The 14850-nt window shown below is 34.5% G+C and overlaps 2 protein-coding genes across 10 annotated transcripts; both read left to right on the top strand.

Annotated features, from left to right (window-relative positions):
- The first annotated feature begins 1214 nt into the window (after window positions 1-1214).
- On the top strand, window positions 1215-6096 carry LOC121241384 (phosphatidylinositol transfer protein 1-like). Of its 6 annotated transcripts, none has more exons than XR_005935713.1 (11): window positions 1215-1428; window positions 1783-1813; window positions 1927-2075; window positions 2297-2388; window positions 2495-2502; window positions 2605-2676; window positions 3128-3295; window positions 3581-3676; window positions 4562-4684; window positions 5488-5639; window positions 5715-6096. XR_005935713.1 is itself a non-coding variant. In XM_041139130.1 (10 exons), exons 1-10 carry the CDS (start codon window positions 1409-1411, stop codon window positions 5584-5586), a joined length of 858 nt encoding a protein of 285 aa, XP_040995064.1. In that variant the 5' UTR covers window positions 1218-1408; the 3' UTR covers window positions 5587-6096. The 6 variants fall into 6 exon arrangements, 2 of the variants coding, with proteins under 2 accessions (XP_040995064.1, XP_040995065.1); XR_005935714.1 differs by having other exon boundaries at window positions 1216-1428; window positions 5758-6096; XR_005935712.1 differs by having other exon boundaries at window positions 1218-1428; window positions 5733-6096.
- A 1955-nt stretch (window positions 6097-8051) lies between these two features.
- On the top strand, window positions 8052-14099 carry LOC121241385 (phosphatidylinositol transfer protein 2-like). Of its 4 annotated transcripts, none has more exons than XM_041139134.1 (10): window positions 8053-8242; window positions 8853-8883; window positions 9001-9149; window positions 9658-9749; window positions 9855-9862; window positions 9982-10053; window positions 11012-11179; window positions 11684-11779; window positions 12989-13111; window positions 13700-14099. In XM_041139134.1, the coding sequence occupies exons 1-10, from the start codon at window positions 8223-8225 to the stop codon at window positions 13724-13726; spliced, it is 786 nt and encodes a 261-aa protein (XP_040995068.1). In that variant the 5' UTR covers window positions 8053-8222; the 3' UTR covers window positions 13727-14099. The 4 variants fall into 4 exon arrangements, with proteins under 4 accessions (XP_040995070.1, XP_040995068.1, XP_040995069.1 ...); XM_041139133.1 differs by having other exon boundaries at window positions 8054-8242; window positions 13705-14099; XM_041139136.1 differs by lacking the exons at window positions 12989-13111; window positions 13700-14099 and adding an exon at window positions 12304-12979 and having other exon boundaries at window positions 8052-8242; window positions 11684-11864.
- The last annotated feature ends 751 nt before the right edge of the window (window positions 14100-14850 follow it).

The following is a 14850-nucleotide window of genomic DNA, read 5'->3' as shown; positions in this document are numbered from 1 at the left end:
TCATAATTGAAGGCATCGCATTAGGAAGCTCATAGGCAATTTGGCCTTTAGCTATCAGGAATGGAGGGGTCCTGCGAGGATATACGTGGCAGGTTTACTGCTTACAAGGACACAGAAGAAGTAGATGCCAAGCAGGGCAAAATAAACCAAACCATGCTACACTTAGATACGAAAGTGAAAGAGCAAAAGCAGCGGTTGTTGGAAATGAAATTTGAATTGGCCGCTTCAAGAGGCGAGCTGGCCTGTTTGCTTCCACAACTGGCGACCGCCAAGGCTATTAGGGATTGGACCTTTGGAACTTTACGACCAGGATCTATTAACACAAATAGTGGCTTTTGGAATGAAAATCTTCCCTAGTTTAGACTGTCGACCTTATTTGTTAAAATGATATTTTTACTTTGCTGTCCAGTTATTAATATTGTTACGTAATCTGAATTTTTTAAACATTTAAAAAAATATATAAATTTACTAGCAGTAGTTTTTTTAAATATTTAAAAAAGTAAAAATACAGTAACGCTCAAATCCATGGGCCAAACTAACATTTTTCTTATTGAAAATGTTTGAACAGATGCGAAAAAGGTAATAATAGAGGATATATATTATATATATATATATATATATATATATATATATTCCTCATTCTGTCGATTAATTTGGTATGGAAGAAGAAATATTCCTCCAAGTTGTTCAATCTATACACAGATATTCATACTTTACCAATCATAAAATTTAAAGTAGATCTCTCATATTAGTTTATGATGAGGTGGATCTGTCTAATATCTAGTGTTTGTTTGGATGTTGAGAATTGAAGATAAAATTTCAGATTTTTTTTAATATAAAAATATAAGTAATTATGAGTTTTTATGTATGCTGTGGGTTTCAACTTCCATAATCAATCGAGTAAATAATTTTGATATTAAATAGATAAACATGTGAAAAATAGACGATCTTACAAAAAAATAAATAAATAAATAAACATGCTTAATTCTAGAATTTAAAAAAATAATAAAAAAAAAAGTATATTAACAAGCAGGCGGCAGCGACATCGTTTGATGGTAGCTGGGTTGTCTGGGAAGGAAAAGACCACGTGCAGGCCTAGTACGGTGTACCTACATCGTAGAATTCAAAAAGTCAAAAACAAAGACGTGAAGGAGGGGAATGCGACTCGAACGTCACGCCCACGCACCGTCGTCCGTCCCTCTCAGATTCACGTTCAACCAGCACCGCGCATTTTCTTCTAAAAGCATATTCTTTTCTTCTTTCAACTTCGCTTTTTCAACCATCTCCTCTCTCTCTCTCTCTCTGTGGTTTTGCTTGGCTCTGTCTGCATTTGAAGCTACACCCAACAGTTCCAGTCGAATCTTTCTGGAAACTAGTTAAACTTTTACACTTGAGGAATCTGCTCGACATGGTTCTGATCAAGGAATTGTATCCTTCTTCTTGTTTAATTAACTGTTTTTGCATTGGATGAATGAATCGATGGAAAATATAGAAAGAGAAAAAAAAAAAAAAAAAAAGCTCTTTTTCTTCGGGTGTTTGCTTGCTTCAAATTAATGCGTTGCTGTGTTTTTTTATGTCTCTATAAGGGTTTTTCTTTCTTACCATTTGTGGGTTACTCTGTATGTTCTAATTTCTATAAACCGGCCCTCGGATTACTAATTATTATGAATGATTAACGTTCGTTTATTTGGTGGGAACTAAAAAATATTGCTATAATGATTTCAAACAGTTTTTTATTACGTTTCCTTAGCTGAGAACCTTTCGATGGGTGATGTTCTGAAGTCGGATTGTCATGCCCATTTCGCTGGAAGAGGTAAGTTTCAGTCACAGTGATACCCATCTCATCTCTGACAGGATTGTGATTTCTTTCTGTTTAAAGTTTTAACATTTTTAAAAACAAATTCGTTTGACTTCTTCATATTGCAGTACGGGATAGCACAGATGTACATGGTCACGAAGATGCAGCAAAAGAACACGACTAGTACTGAAGGGATTGAAGTATTAGAGAGCAGACCCTTTGAAGATGATGTGTATGGAATGGGTCAATACACTTCTAAAGTTTATCGTCTGCAAAGGTAAATTTTGAGTGATGAAAAATGTTATATAATGTAGTAGAAAAGAAGTTGTTATCCCATAGGTTGCGTATTGAAGATGCAAATTGTTTTGTTCTATTATTTTATTGAGCCGATCATGTCTAGAAAATTGTTAATTTTATCCTCTGGTTTCTTGGAATAGAATGCCATAACTTATAGACTTACAGATATTATACTCTCTTAATCTCAACATCTTTCTGCAGCAAAGTTCCTTCTTGGCTTACGAAATTTGCACCAGCTCAAGCTCTCGTCATGAGAGAGGAAGCCTGGAACGCATACCCAAGCTGCAAATCAGGTTTGTCATGTCTCTAGACATTACTCATTGGATGTTTCTTTACATACTTTTATTAACATCTTTTTCTTTTGTTTTCTTATCTGCAACTGGATGCCACATTTCCCAGTACTCAAGGTAAAAATTCTCTCTTTCCAATCAAACTTCAATTTCATTAATCTTTCTGGAAATACTATAGTTCGCAGCTTTGATATATTCTTTGGTTTTTCTGTTTTGTAGTGCCCACAGTTTTCGAAGTTTCAGTTAACCATTGAAACTGTTCATAGAGCTGACAATGGGCACTCAGAAAATGTTTGTTTCTTTGAATCTCTCTGTTTCCGTTGTCTACATTTGTAAAACTCAAAGCTTTATCTTTATGTTAATTGTTAGCAATTGCATGTATTTAAGGAGTTCATCACATTCTATTCCTACCTTTCTTTTCTTTCCGGTATCTGTGCCCTCACTTTAGCTTCATTGGATGCTTTGTCTAAAGTAGAGGACAAATACTATTGAAAACTCTCAGTTATGGCGGTGGAATACCATAGTACTAGAATATAGTCTGGGGGTTACAAAAAAATCCCAAAACCAAAAGGCTTAACAGAAAATCAATTACTTACAAGAGTACCATACAAGTCTAAAGCTTCAGCTATATGTTAGCTATCACATGGATTTAAATTCTTCATCTGGTACGAAATCAAATTGTATTCTACCTTCTCTTTTGTGTTGGTTTTTGGCCCTCTCAACTGTGAAGTTGACAAACCAGGTGCATGGTTTGACCAAAGAACAACTAGCAGCCAGGCAAGTGGAATATATCGATATAGCTATTCCAGGAAAGGATTGCTGGAGTTACTTAGTTGGAAATTGCAGCATAGACTTTTCCAAGTTCAAATCAGAAAGAACAGGCCGTGGTCCTCTTACAAAAGGGTGGCAGGTTGGAATTTTCTGTACACATAGTTTAATATTGTTATTTGTATCTCATGGAACTTTGGCTTGCATTTTCCCCCTCTTTAAGCAATCACCAAATTGTTTACCTCATTTTACTAAAGGGCTCAAATTATTTTTCTGAAATGCTCTTAAGTAGTCATTCAAAGCCACATTGCATTTTGCTATTACTCTTTTATAGGTAATTTTCTTTTGTAAAACTGTAAGCTGCTGATTGCATGTTTTGTGAATGCAAGACTAGCTTGTGTTTTAACATTCTTGAATTCATTCACAGGATAGGTGTGATCCGGTTATGACAGCATACAAATTGGTGACAATTGATGCACCCTACTGGGGTTTTGGTCGTCGGCTTGAGCAGACCCTGCTAGCGGTACCATCTCCTTGACTTCAAAAATTTTAACATACTATGACTATAAAGTATAAACTATTTGGTGCGACAATCATTCTAATTTGTTTTCCTTCTTTTCTGTGTTTTGCGGCTTTACCTAATGAAATACATATTTCCATCAGTAGCTAAGACCAATAGGATCTTGACATCAATGATTTGGAGTTTCAATGAAAATATAGATTTTCAACTGGACCATAACTTAAGTCAACATCCTACCATTGATTCTGAATTTTCACTTTTTTCTGCACGATTCGTTCTTTTTTTCAGACATAATTAGTAAAGAAATGATAACTACCCAATGTAATGCTTATGGTACAGTTCATAGCTTTATCAGATTATAATTCTCAATGCTCAACCTGTTTCCATTCTACTTTTCCTCCAGTTATTTACTAGAACTCTCCTAGTTCAGGGAATGAGGTAGACCTGCAAGTATGGAAATATAATGCTCTGTAACTGAGCTTTACTCTCCCTTTTCTTATGTTCTTTTGGTAGTAACTTGGGATAGATATAGGAAAATTTCTTGCAAAATTTGGCTTATGACATGTTTTCAAGGACATACTAAGGTGGAAGAAAATTTGAAAAATCAAAAATCCTCAAGCAAAATGGGGAAAGAAAACAAAGGATTGAGATAGTTTAATGTTATAGACATCTAAAACAATCTAGATCTAAGGAAAAAAAAAAAAACAAAATGAAGTTAGAATACAAAGAATGGATACGGGAAACCTAGAACAATGATTTCATTACTCTAGTGTACTAGTGTCAGATCTTTCCTTAGCCTCCTCTCCCTCCCCCCCAAAAAAAAAGATAAAAAGATGGTTATTCATATGTTTTGTTTATTTCATTTATTTGTTTTTATTATTTGCATAGGGTGAGAGGGCTCTATTTTTGGAAAGTCATCGTCATTGCTTTAGTTGGATTGATGAATGGTATGGGATGAATCTGCAACAAATAGACCACCTTATGGAACAAAACAAGTCTATGTCAGATGAGGTAAGAAGATTCCAAACTTCCCCAAACCCACCGGTAGGGTTTTGCTACAATTGTGAATATATGCACTAGTTGCAGTTCTCCACTTAACCTGTCACATGGTTAGTTTATCACCCTTTTTGGCAAAAATGATTGTGATTCTCTGGCCGAAGAACATATGTACACGTTGCTTATATCACCAGGGGAACTTGAAGGGGGTATGCATCCACAATTGCATGAGCAAGGATGGAATTATACCAGGGAGAGACGGAGAGAGAGAGAGAGAGAGAGAGAGAGAGAGAGAGAGAGAGAGTTATTATTGAGCTATTATTGGTGTCACCTTTGACCAGTTCAATACAGGATGCAAGTATCTACCGCTTGTTACTATCATGCATCTATTGATATCTCATTGAGCTGGGTATGGTTTGGAAAGAGTCCACGTCGGGTTAACACTTTTCCAAACAAATTTCAAATAAAAGTTTCAACTTCAATCTAAACCTCCTTCAATCTTAAAAAAATTCTATTTCAACTTTTGTCCAATGTCTGTTTTAAGTACAGCAAAACACACAAATCAAAACAACTTTTACAAAAACCTAAGCAAAAACTACGCTAAAAAATTATATTCAAACAACTTTTCAACTTTATCCATTCACTTTTACAAACTCCATTATAAAACATATTGAAAAAAAATGTTTCTGCATAGTGTATGTATAAAACATATGTAAAAAAATGTTTGCTGCATAGTGTATGACTGGAGAAGCTGTTGTTGCTCCATTTCTTTTGAAATGCTAGATTATTAGATTTTCATTTGATTTCCTGTGCTAAAGCAGAGACCCCTCAAGCCAGCTCGGGTGACGAGCATCGTACATCTTAATGGGAAAACACCAGATGGTGAAGGCATTCATGTCAAGAAGTATCGACCTTGAATCTCAACAGCATGTGCATGCCATTATTACACAGCGCAAGCTCAATGTTGCCGGTAACAATATTACAAGTAATTGTAGCAAAAAGAGTAGACACACACAAGCAACATATATATCAATTCTCACAATAGATATCTTCTGACACTCAGAATACTATTTTCTGTGAACCTGAAGGGGTAGTGTGCAGCTGCCAGGGACGACTGGATCATTGGATCGACTCTCTGTTTGTGATCACTCTGTTTGTGATCACTCAAAAAGGCAAAGAGAGAGAATTTCATTTTCCTTCTGTCACTGAAGAATGTTGTACATAAAACATACAAAGAATCGTATATGAACCTGTGGCAGCAATTAGGATGCTCACAGTTGTGTCATATGTGCTATTACCATATTATTTTACTGATGTTTTTTTAAATTACTCATTTTTACAGTTTTCATCATTTTTATGCCTAATCATATGTTACCATGACAGTTGATAGGCAGTTATACCTTATAAGCAACTAACTGTTCAAAGTATTCTTTTTTTTTTGGGTGATTTCAGCATTAGTATTATTGTTATTATTATTATTTTGCAATATATTGAACAAGAAGAGTTGAAAACTTTAATCATGACTTCTGTGTACTAAAACAGTACTCGCTAAAAACAATTTAGTTGGTAATCTTTGTGTTGTATATAGTGTAAGATCTCTCACATTTTTTGCTTGAATTTTAAGATTTAGATGAATGGGATGGTATGTAGACCATCTGGCCTCATCTCCACTGCCACTTCCGCTCCCCTCCACCACCTCCCCCCTCTCTTTTGTTTTCCTCTTTTCTTTTTCCGGCCATATTTGTATACCACGTGCCACCAATATTCACTCCCCTCATCCCAATCTGCCACCCTTACCCTTTTAGCCGCCACTCCCAAGCAAGCTTATGCATTGTCCAAACCGTCAGCCTTCTCTATAGATTTGATATTTTCACTTTAAATAATATTGTAAGTCTGCTCATTCCATTTGAAAAAAAGTAGATAAATCGAGATTCACATGAAAATTTATTCTTTTAATAGTAGACCTTATTTTTTTTTTTTAAATGAAGTACGTAAGGTTTATACATTCTAGAATTGTATCTGTTGTGATGATGAGGGATTATCACAAGGTGATTCTAGAGCTACAATCTGAATTTAACAAAGAGTAGTTGAAAGTCATTCGAGACTCGCATAAGAGAAAAACCATTTGATAGGTAATTTAGAAAATTTCTTACATTACGCTAAGGAAAAATCTAATTATAAGTGATTCTGCGCACTAATACGCGCACTCATTCAATATGATTAGTCAGAAAGTAAATTTTATTGAAAACAGTGTTAATTTAAATTTAAAATATGAAGGTAACAATATTAATACGTAGATTAATACGCAAACTTGCTTGTACATCGTAAAACTCATGTTAGACTTTCAGTTATTTTTTCTACCCATCAGCTTAACTACCACACGTCACTTTATTCTTTTTCTTTAAAAAAAAAAAAGGGTAAATTGAGATTCTTAAAAAAAATAGAAAGCAAGTTTTTATTATAAACAATTTGGTTTTTTATTTAGAAACACTAATTTAAATATTAAATAAATAATTAAAAAAAAAAACCTAGAAGGGTCATCCGCGGTGACAGCCACCCGAAGGCCGAAAGGGCAATCATGTGTGGCCCCATTCTGGCCATCCCACGGTGGACACTGTGACCCAGATGCCTTCGAAGGATGGGGGTAGGTGGCATTGGCAATGATTTGGACAATGGGTGATTCGGTCGCGTCCTTTCAAATAAAAAAAAAAAATTGAAAAGGAAAATCTAATTTTGTAAAAAAATTATTTTCTATAGAAAATTAAAAATTGCAACATGTTAATCTGTGATTCGGTCACGTCTTTTCAATTAAGAAAAATTGAAGTCCGTGTATATACCATAAACCAATCGAGGGACAGATATTTCTCCTATCGGGCTAGGCCCGATCCACCTCGCAAGGACCCAAAAGATACCGCTAGGATATTCGAGTCCTATTAAAGATATGCTCGTTGAGGAAATCTCGAACCTACCTTCCTGGTAAGGATGCGTACATGAGATTAGAGTCCGTGGCTACGGACTATGTAATGAACACCATCTATTGAATCTTACGTCTCGTGTTGTAAGAGTAACGTGGGGAATGTATAAGTATGCAGTCATTTTAAAAAAAAAAAAAAAAAATTTATTATTAAAAAATTATTTTTTTAACATAAATTCTACATTTATTTATTTTTTAAATAATTATATAACGATTACACACAGCAACCCATTTCAAATGCGTCGTTTTCTTGAAATAGAAAAAAAACCATCTCCAAACTTTTTGGAAAAAAAAACAAACATACACAGGATCACCAAACTGTTAAACGGTTCGAGCGAGTCCGTCGTGAACGGGTCGACGACTTGACGTCCAGGCTTACACAATAATCGTTTATTAGGCGCGCTTTATAGTACAAAGCCGCCCGTTTCTTCTAAAAAGCATATTCCTCGATCGTATTTCTTCCGTGCTTGCTGGAACATACTTTTTATATTCCTCTCTATTACCTTTCCTCTACTTTGTCACTTTGAACTCTCTGCATTGGAAACCTGACCTCACTATCTCGCCTATTCTACGAGAAAAATGGTTCATATCAAGGAGTTGTATCCTTTTCCGTTTTCTCATTTAGTTCATATTTGACCAAGTTGTTCAGGTGAGAAAAGAACTGCTTTTTTGTGTGTATTATATGTTGAATTATATTGGCATGATGGTGTTTTTTATTTACTAGGTTCGATGTACAGGATTCTTAACTTTAAACGCCTTAGTAGTTCTTTTGCTGTTTTGCCTTACTGAACGTTGAAGATGATACTGTTTTCGATCCATGCAGATAAAATTCTAGACCTGTGGTTTCTGGGATTTCTTAGTATAATTTGTGACTTTCATCCAACTAGCGAGACCCAATACCTCAGAAAGTTTTTTTTTTGGGCTACCGTACAACTTGGGTTATTCCCTAATTATTAGCTCTCAAATCTTAATCTACTTTAACTCCGAGAAGTTCTACAGTGGAGCTTTTGACTATTATATGGATATATTTTCACTCAGTATCTGTTATATGCTAGTTTTAAGCAGTAGGATGTGTTTATGCTTTTTGGGGCTATGAAAAAGTGTTACTTTTAGTTTCTTCGTGCAATTCTTAGTAAAGAAACTAGTTATTCGTTCCATTTGGAGGTTTCCTTAACCTGCTACTTTTCAATTGGGGGAACTTCTATGAAGTCGGATTGTCATGCCCGTGTCGTTGGAAGAGGTATGCTTGATTTTTTCATGATTTACAAAGTGATTCTAATTATTAGGTACCCCATTTAAAATAACCCATTTAAGTCAGATTTTGAGTTTGTCTCTAAATTCCATGTTTGCAATGCAGTATCGTGTGGCACATATGTTCGTTGTGATGAAGATGTCACAACAGCACACGACTGGGGAGGAAGGGATAGAAGTCGTAGAGAACAGACCCTTTGAAGACAATGCCCTTGGGAAGGGTCGATACACAAATAAAATTTATCGCCTTCAAAGGTATTTGGATTGGCGACGGAAATTAAAGCTTGTTAGTATGAAATTATTGTTATTGAGTTGTGAATTGGCATGTGAAAGCTGTAAATCTGTTTGTGTCAGCCCTTTATTATTTAGTTAGTTACCTAATGTTTCCTTAACATTTGAACTGCTTTATTGCCTTGTCAACTGAGAAAGTTGGAATGTTTTGATTGCAATTCATTGGCTGAGAAGTTATGAATGACTTGAAATTTTAGTAGGGCGCTGATGATCTAATCTTTCATTAGGTGTTTGCACTATGTTTATGCGACTAATAAGCTTATGACTGCTGCATAATATATTGAAAACTAACGTGAGCCTGTTGTAAGGACATGCTATCCTTGTATATGTTTGATAACTTTTAATTTCCATCTCAACACTAAAGATCAGCTACATACGCAAATGTTTTGGTAGACTCCCTTTTTGTCTTTATTTTCAATATAATATATGGAAATAGTTTTTAAATTCTCTTCCTTTGCAATGCTTGTTGCAGCAAAATTCCATCTTGGCTTACTACTTTTGCACCAGCAGATGCTCTCATTATGCAAGAGGAAGCGTGGAATGCATTCCCAATATGCAAATCAGGTTTGTCATGTCTCATGAAAATTTTGTGTAACATGCTCCTCTTATAACTTACATTAATGTGTGTTTTTTTGGCTGTCACTTGCAAATGGATGCTACATTACCCAGTAATGAAGGTAAGAACTTCCCCCATTAATTTCTCATTCAGTAAATAATTTCTCATTCAGTAAATGCTTGTGGGCAAATACTTCTATTGATAATGAAGTGTATGCCTATTGGTTTTGCATTTCTGCAGTGCCCATATTTTCCCAGGTTTCAGTTAAGGATTGAAACTGTTCATAGGCCTGACAACGGGCAGTCAGAAAATGTAAGTCTTTGGAAGTCTCTCTTTTTCTTTGACCAAATTTACTCAGCCTTAGAGCTTTGTCCAGACCCCTGCATTTTCTTTTTGGGTCATAGACTCTAGCAGCTGCATCTCATTTATTCTATGATTTGCATTGGATTCTATGTTTTCTTTCTTGTTGGTTTCTTTGGCCACTCCATAACTATATCTTGATGTTATCAATTGTACGGCTCTCACTTTTAGAATTGAACTAATTGTATAATTTTTTTATTGGCACTGGGTGTCCGAGATCAAAGTGCCGACTAGTTCTATGGGTGCATAAGCCCTCGACAAGGAGTTTCCCACATGTGTATCTCAGGCAGTTCATGGGAATATTCCACCAGTCCGATCACCCCTAGAATTATTTGCACCCAAGCATTTGAACCTTAGACCTGGAGGAAGTATACCACCAAGACCAAGGCCCTAAACACTTGAGCCAACCCAAATAATTGTATATTGTAGGGTTAAATTCTATTTGATAGCTTTTATTTTATTTTATTTTATTTTAGTTTACTTGTTTTTGGAAAGCCTATTCTATTTGGAAAGGGTGGTGAAGAAAATAAACACCATTATTTCACATGTTGCCACTTTTCGGTGAGATCCATGTGAATGTGAACTGTAAATTATTTACTTTATGTTTTTACTAAGACTTATTCAATAATTTACTAAATTTTGGATATTGCAAATATATCTTTAACTTGATTTTTTAGATATGTTTCTTTTGTGTTACTCCCTAGGTAATGGTATAACACTAACTGATAATATTCCAAGTTTACAACAAACATTTCTTTGATACCTATTGTGTATGATTTTCCTTTAAGTCTTTTATCTGGTGTTCATGATAAGACAACTGTGGCTCTAACATTTTATCGAATATAATTCGCATGTTTCCCAGTCTCCCTTTGTTAGCTTTTTGTCGCATTTCTTAATTGTGTAGCTGTAGGTGCATGGCCTGAGTGAAGAACAACTGGCAGCTAGGGAGGTGGAATACATTGATATAGCTTCTTCTGAAGGGAACTATTGGAGTTATCTAGTTGGAAATAACAATATGGACTTCTCAATATTCAAATCAGCAAGAACAGGTCGTGGTCCACTTTTGGAGGGATGGCAGGTTGGAATTTCCCTACCATGTCATTTTCTCTGGTAATATGCATTTTATGGATGCCACTACTCAAGGAACTTCACAGGAATTCCTTCTATTGACTTGTCCTTTCCAAGTGTCATATAGGCCCATCATGCTGTTCAATTCTATCCCTTTTGACAACTTTTGGTGATATGAACCCATGGAAATGGAATCCCTTGAACCCACAATCAATTCAAAAACTCATCCAAGAAAGCCAAAATCAAGCTAATGGAAATGCCCATCATTCGGGGAGTTGTGCAGTTGTTTTCTTGTTGCTTTCTCCTTCAAAGAAACTTACCTCATTTTACACATGGCTCATATTAAAGTGATAAAAAACATAGGAAACATTTTTCGATTTTGTATTTCATTTCTAGATCTCTCAAGAAATTATCTATTCTCAAAATTCAAATATTTCTTAAATTTCACTTCACTAAACTAACATTTTGTTTTGAAAACAAAAACAACTTTGATTGAGTCATTAATCATTTGCAGGATAGATGTGATCCTGTTATGACAACGTACAAATTGGTAACAATTGATGCACCATACTGGGGCTTTGGATATCGACTCGAACAAGCTCTAATAGCGGTAACACCTAGTTGGTTACAATCATTCTTGATATATAAACTTTCAATAAAATTTATTTGGTGAAGACAGACGAGTTAAACATTCTGTTTGTTTGCCAAATTAAATGGCATATTTCATCATGAATAAAGCAGGTATCAGTAAAAGAATTAAATTTCAATCTGATCACAACTTTGATGGGAATCTTGTGTCCGTTAACCAATAACTATCTTTCAGTTAGATCCAGGCATGATATATTTTTGTATGGTCTATTTTTTTTTTTTTTTTTTTTTTTATATCTCAAGAGGAAACAAAAAGGAAAGAAATTTCGTTTAATTTTTTAAGTGCATATGTTACCAAATTTCTGGACATCATGAAAGTAAGCTTTTCTTTCTTTCTAAAAATGGGAAAAACTGATGCGTATGTGGCAGTTTCATGCTTCATTCAGTTTTGCCAATGCCCCAGCCCTAGTAGGATATATGCCTGATGTCTTCTATAGGTCTTAAGTTTGGGAGATACCACCAAGTAAAAAAAAAAAAAAAAAACAGTTTCCTATCATCTGAGAAGGAGGCCATACATCTCTAATTTTCACTTGTCCATGGCCTTCCAGTTCTTAAGGATCCTGCTGGGGCAGGGCTTGACGCAACTCTGCATGTATGGAAAACATAGTTCACATCTCCCTCTTCTCTGTTCTTCCAAGATGATCTATTTGCTTATTAAAAAGGAAGATTATAGATTTAAGGGACTTGATAGAGAGGTTATATAATTTTTCTTGGGAAATAGTTTGCAGGACTAAGATGCCGATTTGAAAAGGGCAGATTTTATTAAGTGAAATACTGCATGAAATTATAAAGAGAGAAATTATGGAAAGATTGAGAGTTTTCTGAATGGACAACGGGAGAAAAGAAGAGTTATACATTGAAAGAGATATGGAAAACCTTAGGCTTTTTACTGACTAGCAGCACGATGTTGGACGAACAACAATTAATTATACTGAAGTTAAGAAGCTGAAGATACCAACAGTTATAATTGCTAGAGTATCATTACCTTTATCTCTTCCTGTATATTCTATTCTTCTTAATTTCCTTATATTTTCAATATATTTATTTTGGTTGAGTATACATTATTATGCCCTAGATTTCTTGTTGCATACAAGATAAACAGGATTTGTTAAAGTTTTCCTTACCGCCAAGGAGTGAAAAACCTTACTGATGATTTTTATGTTTTTGGTAGGGTGAAAAGGCTCTCTTTTTGGAAAGTCATCGTAATTGTTTTAGTTGGATTGATGAATGGTATGGGATGACAGTGCAACAAATATGTGAACTTGAACAACAAAGCCATTCTGCATTAAATGAGGTAAGAAGGTCCTACACTTTGACACTCGGTAGAAATTTTGATAGGATCAATGATTATATGGTTGAATTTGCACATATCCATTTGAGGATTATGCGAGGATGCTTATAACCATTAAGGTTGAGGCCTTTTTCCAGTTGGATATTAAGTTATGATATTTCTTTTCTGCTTTAAGGTGAGGGATTGAAATTGCATGGGATGCTGTAGAATTGAGTTCCATTTATTCTTCCATACCAGTATTTCTTGCTCAATTACATCAAGTCATGCTAAGTTTGATATTATACACGCCCGCGCGCGCGTTTCTGTACATTTACCAAATTTCATTCAAATTATAACCAACGATTCTAAAGATCAAAAGAAAATGTAATCATTATCATTCCTTAATGTTTTAAAATGGCAACAAGAAAATTGAACTCATTTTACTTTCAAGTAATGTGAAATAAGAATCCTTGAGTACTGAATCTTAAATGGTATTCGATCTTGTTCAGAAAAGAGTCCATATAAGATATAAAATTTCGATTACATATTTTATAATTTTCTTTCTGTTGCTTATATAATTCAGTTCCTGCTAACTGGCATCTTGTACTCAAAAGCAGAAACTTGGCAAGCAGATGTTGACGACAAGTACGGGAGACTAGCCCCGGGTAACTTCACTTGATAGTGAACATATTTATGGCAGGAGCTGATCACATAGATGTTGGCAGCATGTGGTTGCAGTTGAGATGCAAAAGCATGATCTAAATCCTGGCAGTGATATATTTGCAGTGCAACTGCTACAACATGCATATCATCTGAAATATAAGTGAATGAATGCTACAAAAGAAGGTTGTATAGCAGCTGACATATTCAATCCCCATATTGTATCTTTTCTGGTGCTGTAGTAATGATTCTTACTTGCTTACACACACATTGAAAAAGTATTCTAATCTTTTACAATGTTTGGACCACTTGAGCCTACAAATTTATTGAAGTGACCTCAATATTATTTGCTGATTTTGGGTGGAAATTAGGTTTGTGCAATTTCTATCTATGTATGATCTCTAATTCTATATACCCAAACTGGATGGTATAATTTGCTGGATTGGTCACTGGTGAGATTAAACGATAGAGTTGAACAAAAAGTACAACTAAATAGAGATATCCCTCTCTTTCTCAATTATTTGATTTGATTTTCTAATTGGGATGAAATTAAAAAAAAAAAAAAAATTGTTTGACAATGTTTTGAGAAAGAATAATTCTACTCATCATCCTACACCACACACCACACTTGATTTTTAAATAAAACTAAAAATCAAGTGTGGTGTGTGGTGTAAGGATGATGAGTAAAAGAACTCAATTAATTTAGTAGGAATAAAACAAAAAAAATTAAAACATGTGTGGTGTGTGGTGTATATTGATGTGTAGCAAAGTCCTTTGAGAAAACTGAATTCACGGTTTAATATTTAATTAAGACATGCAAGTCCCAAATTTTGAACCCTAAACGGATTGAATTTAAAAAATAAATGTAATGCTTAATCAATATACGGTAGAGTATGTATCTGGTTTTACTTTTTTTTTTTTTTTTGGTTCCTTTTCCCCTGATGCAATCTTCTTCTTTTTTTTCAAACATTTTTTAAATTCTTTAAATATTTTTTTAAAAAAATACATAAATTTACTAGTAATTACTTTTTTAAATATTTAAAAAATTAAAATACACTAACAGTTAAGCATTAGCATTAGATTGGCTATCTTATTTTTCAAAT

This window comes from Juglans microcarpa x Juglans regia, chromosome 7S (genome assembly GCF_004785595.1).
Source record: "Juglans microcarpa x Juglans regia isolate MS1-56 chromosome 7S, Jm3101_v1.0, whole genome shotgun sequence".
Classification (NCBI taxonomy): Eukaryota; Viridiplantae; Streptophyta; class Magnoliopsida; order Fagales; family Juglandaceae; genus Juglans; species Juglans microcarpa x Juglans regia.
The sequence above is the reverse complement of the archived record's forward strand: the minus strand, read 5'-3'. Positions and strand labels throughout refer to the sequence as shown.

Bases quoted from the DNA above. Each gene is read 5' to 3' on its own strand.
- LOC121241384 (XM_041139130.1), top strand. From the start codon at position 1,409: ATGGTTCTGATCAAGGAATT. The intron at 1,814-1,926 runs GTAAGTTTCAGT...TTCATATTGCAG, and splicing joins TGCCCATTTCGCTGGAAGAG to TACGGGATAGCACAGATGTA. The intron at 3,677-4,561 runs GTACCATCTCCT...TTATTTGCATAG, and splicing joins TTGAGCAGACCCTGCTAGCG to GGTGAGAGGGCTCTATTTTT.
- LOC121241385 (XM_041139133.1), top strand. From the start codon at position 8,223: ATGGTTCATATCAAGGAGTT. The intron at 11,180-11,683 runs GTTGGAATTTCC...AATCATTTGCAG, and splicing joins CACTTTTGGAGGGATGGCAG to GATAGATGTGATCCTGTTAT. The intron at 11,780-12,988 runs GTAACACCTAGT...TGTTTTTGGTAG, and splicing joins TCGAACAAGCTCTAATAGCG to GGTGAAAAGGCTCTCTTTTT.